Here is a 7741-nt window from a genome sequence, read left to right on the forward strand (position 1 = left end):
CAAAATGCTTTTGTACGCTTGTAAACAATATAGTGAGCTGACACTGGAATAATTTTAACAGCTTTCGGACGAGTGTCTTAGAAATGATTGCAGTCTGGAGTTGGTTGCAGTTTTTTTTCATTTTACCCTGTAATGGTATCCCCCGATATTCGGTATTTTGGTGATTTCAGCCATATTTTTCAATGGAATTGTCTGAAAATTCTTACAAGAAGTTCAGTTTGAGTACATTACCCCCTGGAAGAGAATTGTCTATATAGGTCCACGATGTCATAAATCCCCTATATAACGGTTCCTCCCAATATTCGGTATTTTCATGATTTTTACGTCATTATTCACTGGAATTGTTTCAAATTTCGTATTTAATATTTCGGTACAGTTACTACAGCCTATGACACAAATTACTTATGCAGGACTACGTCTTCGTCCTATATAACTGTTTTCATTTAAGCGGTATTTTTCGAAGTAATTTTTTTTTTTGAAAATTTTTAAGTTTCTGCCAAATGGTGGGGGTATAAAAAACTCGGCAGAACTTTGCTCCTTTTTTTCCTTTTTTTTGCTACGAATCTAACTATGTACTTGAAATACTGCCTTTGGGGATCTAAAAATTATGAATAGTAGCAAAACGCATCCATATTTATTTATATTACGAAAAATACATGTAGCTATGGTGAATTCCAATAGCTACGGTGAATTCCCAATAAATTTAATTGCAATACCTTAAGCAAAAATGCAATGTTTTATTTGTGCAAATATATTTTTTATAAATAGTTTTTTTTTTGTTGTTAAAAATTGTTTTGTAAATGTTTCCATTTAGAAATGAATAATGCGTAGGATTGCTTGCAATTTTTCTGTGACATCTGATTTGAATATTTGTCAACTTGGATGATGACTAATTGCTGAGTATGGGTGTAGAGATTGATTGCGTGAATTCAGATGCAATTGTTTGGGATTTAAACGCCACCAAATGAAATAACGAAGTGAATGGAAAACTCAAAAAGAGATTATTTACAAGTACCTAATGAAAGAAAAGAACAAGCAAAAAAGCAGCTAAGTTTGGCAGGGCCGAACTTTTACTTTAAAAAAAAAAAAAAAAAAAAAAAAACGAAAACTACTTCTTAAATAAAACCGTTTTATGGGGCTATACGAAGACGGGGACCTGCATACGAAATCTTTGTTATAGGTTGTAGTACCCATTATGAACTTCAAATACCAAATTTGAAACAATTCCGGTGAATAATGTCACTAAAATCATCAAATTACCGAATATAGGGAGGTGCTTTTATATAAGGGCTATACGAAGGCGTGGACCTGCACAGACAATTTTCTGTTTTAGGCTGTAGTATCCATTACGAACTTGAAATACAACATTTGAAACATTTCCGGGGAAGAATGTCGCAAAAATCATCAAAATACCGAATATCGGGAGGTACCGTTATATGGGGGCTATACGTGGACCTGTTCGGACAATCTCCTGTCATAGGCTGTAGCACCCATTACGAACATCAAATAGCAAATTTGAAAGAATTCTGATCAATATTTTCGTTAAAATCATCAAAATACCGATTATCGGCAGGTACCATTATATGGGGGCTATACCAAAAACGTGGACCTACACGGCCCATTTTCAATACCGAAAGTCCTGCAGATATAATATACAGCGTGAGATGAAAAAAACTGCAACCAACTTCATACTTCTGTCATTTCCAAGCCACTCGCCCGACGGCTGTTAAAATTATTCCGATGATAGCTCATTATATTGTTTTCAAGCGTAGAAAAGAATTTTGGTGAGAATTTTCCAGAAAATAAGTTATTCGTGATGGTATTCAAGGGTGATAGTGTTATTTCTTTCAGAAAATATATTTTTTGAAAATGTCGACCTTTTGTAGGGGAGTTACCAGAAGGAGCGGATCGATGTATTCCATCTTCACAGCCGACATTGGATTAATAAAATTATTGGATGTGTAAAAATTGAAGACAATCGGACGCTTACATCATATTTTATAAGTAATTATTCAAAATGTTGACCCTTTGTGGGGAGATACTTAATAGAGTGGACCGAATATTGTCCATTTTCGTACCTGACCTAGCACTGATGCAAATATATGGATTTACAAAGTTGGGGCAAAATCGGAATATCGTTTCTCTTTCTGTGTAGAAAATATGTTCTTTTGGAAATGTCAACCTATTGTGAAGGAGGTGCCAGAAGGAGCGAATCGATGCATTCCATCTTTACAGCAGACCTTGGATTAATAAAATTATTAGAATGTGTAAAATTTGAAGGCGATCGGACACTTACATTACATCTAATGAGAGTTATAATTATTCAAAATGTTGACCCTTTGTGGGGGAGGTACTTGATGGAGTGGACCGATATTATCCATTTTCGCACCTGACCCAGCACTGACGCAAATATTAGGATTTGCAAAGTTGGAGCAAAATCGGTTTATCCTTTCTCATTCTGTGCGGTAAATGATTTTGTTTGCAAATTTTGACATCTTGTGGGAGAGGTACCAGCAGGAGTGGACCGATATTGCCCATCTACGAACTCGCTCTAAGTTTGATTGTAATAATATGATGTACCAAGTATGGATGAAAGCGAATGCTACCTTCGAGAGTTATCGTGCGCACCAGCAAGCCAGATAGACAGACGTACGGACATCGCTAGATCGACTCCAAATGTCCTGGAACGGATTTGATCCAAAGAGACCTAGGGTCTAAAACCGTTTTTTCGATGAGAAACTCTTTGACCGTATCAAATTATATAGAGCGTATATATAGCCTAGTCTCATGGCTGAGTGTATAATTATGTTAAAAGTCCACGATTTGTGATATTAAAGAAGGTTTGAAAATTGCCTTAAAAATGTCTTTAAATTTGCAGAGCGATTGGAATTGTATTTAAAATTCTTTAAAATATTCAAGATTATAGAGCTAGTGGAATCGGGTAAAAATCTTAAAAAATCCAAAATATTTAAGATCAAAGGCTGTTAGAAAATGTCTTTAAAATGTCAAGGATAAATTGCTAGACTAGTACAAAAATATTTTTATTTGAAAAATTGACAAGGTTGAGTTCGTTGATATGTTCGATTTAGCAAATGAGACTACCTCTACTGATTTATGATGGGTCCTATAGGTTTTCCATGTCATTTCGTTTTTAATCAATATTTGTATCCAAATAAATGCAGTTAATGCTAAACTAATGCAGCTCTCTAAATAATCGAAATGTAAACAAAGTCCCAACACCTCCGTTGTGCTGTATCTACACGAATTATATGAGGATGATATTGAAGGTGAAAATAACGAAGACGACAACGAATACTAAATAAAACGACGGCTGCATTACACCGATCATGATGGTGGTGATATGAGTAATGATAACAAAATAACAACAACAACAGCAAGAATAATAATACAAATGTGCATCATGATAAGCATTGATGATGAAAGCCAGTCAGATGCACATAGACTCATGCACACAAAGCGCATTGCAATCCATCATCATAGAGCGCATACAATGTTTGCACTTTTATTTTCAACGATAACGTAACAAAACAAACGACCCACAGAGATATAAAAAAAACGTCGATGTGTGTTTGTATGTTCCTGACTCTGTTACTCTCCAAACGCCAGTTTGCAAATTCCCCGAAATGCATTAGAGATCGGATGTACTCACGCAAAGGCAAGCATACTCATTCTAATAGGCCAACACATTGGCATGCATATGCATACGAACATACATGCCTGCACACAGATAGACGAGAACAGTGGCACAATGGCTAACCCTGCAAATAATGCGCCTAACCCTTACACGCGTGTAAAGAGTAGTCCATAACAGACCAGGAGTAGTCCAAAACTAACCCAAATGCATTGAAAAAACCTAACCGATTTAGCATTGCTATGTCCTAGGGCCGGACCATGTAACCCAGCTTTGCATTACATCAAAGTAGTTTCAAAACTAGTCCACGTCATTACTCTATGGTACACCACATACGGTTGATCTTAAAACTAATCCGTGTAACTAGTCCATAGAGTACCCCAGAGGGCTAGTTTTGAAACCAATCCATTAAGTGGTCTATTTATTTTGCGCTTTTCTCTGATTTAACGATATATACACTCAGAGAAAAACAGGAAATAATACAACATAAGTAATGTACTATAAGTATTAGTGTTTTATTCTATAAAACATAAAAATAAATATTTCATTCTGCAGGTACATTGATAGTCTTTAGTGAGATAAATAATATAATTAATAATAAATTCATTAAAAAAACTTAAGTAATATTCCAATTCACTGTCATTAAAAAAATTAAAAATTACATGTAATTAACAAATTATATAATTAATTTTTGTTTTTGTTTTGGGAACAAACAACTCGGAAGTGCCTTTTTTTTACGACTTGGAGTGCTGCTCGAAATTCTTTTTCGCTATTGGGGGAATAGTCACTTATTGCAGCTAAAATAAAGAAATTCATTAAAACTTAATAATGTTTTAGAATCAGAATACTTACCAATAACAATTTTATATATTCTTTTAAAATTCTTCAAACATTTTTTCCCACAAATACCATCCGTATTGTACATTACGCAAATCTCCCGGGAAAAAATGCGTTCCAAATTTTTTATTGCGCTGCCATCGATTAAATACTTTACAGCAGATATCTAAAAATAAAAAAATATTGAAAAAGTATATAATTTTAAAATTGAAGGTATTTCAACATATATACAATATAGGGCAACGATTACTTACATATTTTTCTTCATTCGAATCGCATATTTCACTCTCAACTTTTTGGAGATCTTCTTCGGATTTGAGGGGAAATTTGCTTGACAGGGAAGTAACATTTTTCTGGGACTTATTGAGGGTTTGCAGCTGTAATTTGTGCTCTGCTAACATTTCCACTATTATTTTGTTTTGCTGTTCTGTTGTTGCTATAAGAGAAAGAACTATATAACAAAAAATAACGATGACGAAAAAAACATTATACTTTACTTTGTAATTTTGAGAGCTGTTCCTGTAATTTTTTTTGTTCAGTCATCATCCCAGCCATCATTTCTATAAATTAAACAATGTTATTAATAAAGACGAAACTCCATATTTAACAAAAACTACCTTTGAGTTCTATGCAAGAACAGCATGGCGTTTCTTTGGCACTATCTGAAAAACATAGTAATATGGCTTTAGAAAATTGAAAAATGTATGTTATAAATTTACTTACAATTAGAAAGTCTGTTGCAAGTATTTAGATGTTTAAGATTTCTGCCCTCCATTTTAAATATTGTCGAATTGCGAAGATATCAGTTAGAATTGCGTAGATTAAAAGTGTTGGCTATATTAAATAAATGAGACGTTAATTTTTGCAACTTTAAATGCAACTATGAAGAATTGGCATTAAAACCACTTTATTTTCAAAGGGCAATGATATTAGTTTGCAATTAATATTTTCAATATTAAATATTTCCTCACTATCTTCTAATATCTTATCAGCAATACATATACCTAATGCTGATAATGAGTCCAATGGCTCTTCAAAAAAAGGACAAATATTTTTGAAACGTCTCGCTTTAAAAAAAATTTTATTATTCTCTCCTCGTTTGAAGCCTGTAATTTTTAACGGGGTAAATGGCATTACAAGACAAATGTTATCTGGTGTTTTAATGCTCAACCAGTATTCATCACCCAAGTAACCATTCACCCAAGTAACCATTTGACGCATTCACATATATGAAGCAAACTGTGCACATTATAGGTAACGTTTTGAGGACCAAAAACGACACTGAAATTTTCAACAAAGAGTTTCAACAAATCTTCGGCGGCAGCAATGTTATTTTCAAAGTTTTTTGGACATGACAAAAGCCTTATAGCACAATGAAAGACTAAAAACGTGTAATAAAAATCATCACCAACATTGTTTTTTAAGACTAAAACACCAGTGTATAGTAAGAATTGACGAAATTCTGTAGCTTTCCAGTTCGCAAGTTCATCCAAACTACGAGGCATTCTTGTGAAGTCTTTAGTAATACACTTTTTTAATGAAACTAGTAATTTAGATATATTTCCCTTATTCGAAATTGAAATTTTTTCATTCACTTTATTTTTTACTAGTTTCATCAACATTTTCCTAGTTACCCCTAAATCAATAACGTGCATTGGGTCTAAAGGAACTTGACTTATCATATTTAAATTTATTTTCTCCAATGGTGTTTTGGTTTCAATAAATTTTAATTGGTGATGATTTTTATATTTCCTTTTAGCAAAGTCGTCATCGTCTATAATTGTACCTACTTCTGAACTATAAGTTAAAACATTGCATATTTTTTTGGCCACTTGGGTACATTTTGAACAACCATTTGCAGATGAATGGTGAGCTATCCCACAAATGAATGATTTTGCGGGAGCATCACAAATCACAGCTCTTATTTTAAAACTAATTTTTTTGCCACCAATAAACAAGTGATTTTCCTGTAAATCGCAAATTTCTTCAACGAGTTTTTCTAGGATCTGACTTATATCATGAGGTTTCTGTTTGCCCTTATAAATACCAACAGGAAACACCTTTATATTTCTAATATTAATAACTTTAATTAATATTGGCCAAAGTTGAAGATTTGAGCTTTTAAAGATGGGTAAACCATCAATATTAATATCGCAAATTATTTCCTCATATTTTTGTAAAATTTGTGCTGCTTTCATTAAATTTTGTTTCAGGCCGAAATGTGCATATTCACCAGGAGGAACAGAAATTATATCTGCCCTCGAACTAACTTTTTGCACCAGTGTCATTGGAGAGAGAGGCACATCCAAACCATAATTTTTTAAAATTATTAGCAGTTCTCTCATGTTCTGGTTGGATGTCCGGCTTTTTAACTGCCATTGCCCTAAAGCACTTATAAAGTTGTTTCTTTTGTCAAATTCTTCATTTGCATTGTAATAATCATTTTCTGTCTCTTCTATTTCAACTATTGAATCTGAATCTGCTTCGGCATTTTTTTCTACTTCAATTTGTTCACACTCAACACTTGAACTAAATAGTCTTTTGACAAAATCTTCTTTTTCAGCTTTTAAAAGCCGTCTTTTATGACGCGAACTACATTCCATTTTTTTTATAAGTTATTCTTTTTACCTTCAAATCTTTTACTTTTGTTTACACAATCTTTTGTTTGCAATTTATCACCACGCACAACGATGCAACCGACGCACAACGCTTCCAGAAACAAACTAAAATCAATGTCAAATTTGTGCCAAAAAAAAAACGATAAACACGTGTCTGCAAAAAAAACTAGCGCTTGCAAAAACAACAAATTAATGAGCAAACGATAAAAAACGATCATTTGCCGTTACATTTCTTAACCAAAACATTCTTGATTGACAATGACATGGTCCATAGCTGCATTACATAGGACAATGTTGTAACCAGTCCGCAGCTGCTGAAATGGATCACGTAGTCCACAATTATTTGCAGGGAACCTACACTAACACTACTACGTAGACACTTGCACACGAAAATGAACATTGGCGGTCTCTTATGTTCTCGCACACACACGAACACACACATTTGCTTGTTTCAGAGCCTTAAGGCAAACAATTGTTATCGTAGTGTTGTTAATAAGAAATGCATATTGGGAGAAACAGTGAATGGGATCTTATTAGACTTTTGTTCTCTCTCTGTCTCTCCTTTAATGAGGGGTTGTTAAACAAAAACAAAAACACCGCTAACTTGTTTCACATTTGCAAATGCATTTGATTG

The 7741-nt window shown here is 33.6% G+C and overlaps 1 protein-coding gene across 1 annotated transcript; it reads right to left on the reverse strand.

Moving 5' to 3' along the window:
* Positions 1-4143: 4143 nt before the first annotated feature.
* Positions 4144-7437, reverse strand: LOC131800844 (uncharacterized). Its single transcript, XM_059118643.1, has 7 exons — positions 7118-7437; positions 5213-5323; positions 5107-5151; positions 4987-5049; positions 4744-4925; positions 4505-4655; positions 4144-4449 (listed from the first exon to the last, which is right to left on the reverse strand). Exons 2-7 carry the CDS (start codon positions 5262-5264, stop codon positions 4337-4339), a joined length of 606 nt encoding a protein of 201 aa, XP_058974626.1. The 5' UTR covers positions 5265-5323; positions 7118-7437; the 3' UTR covers positions 4144-4336.
* Positions 7438-7741: the final 304 nt, after the last annotated feature.

This window comes from Musca domestica, unplaced genomic scaffold (genome assembly GCF_030504385.1).
Source record: "Musca domestica strain aabys unplaced genomic scaffold, Musca_domestica.polishedcontigs.V.1.1 13, whole genome shotgun sequence".
NCBI lineage: Eukaryota > Metazoa > Arthropoda > Insecta > Diptera > Muscidae > Musca > Musca domestica.

Excerpts from the sequence above, each read along its gene's own strand:
- LOC131800844 (XM_059118643.1), bottom strand. The coding sequence starts at position 5,264 with ATGGAGGGCAGAAATCTTAAACATCTAAATACTTGCAACAGACTTTCT. Across the intron at positions 4,926-4,986 it reads ACAGCTCTCAAAATTACAAA|CAACAACAGAACAGCAAAAC; the intron begins GTAAAGTATAAT and ends TTTCTCTTATAG. Across the intron at positions 4,656-4,743 it reads ATTCGAATGAAGAAAAATAT|ATATCTGCTGTAAAGTATTT; the intron begins GTAAGTAATCGT and ends TTTTATTTTTAG.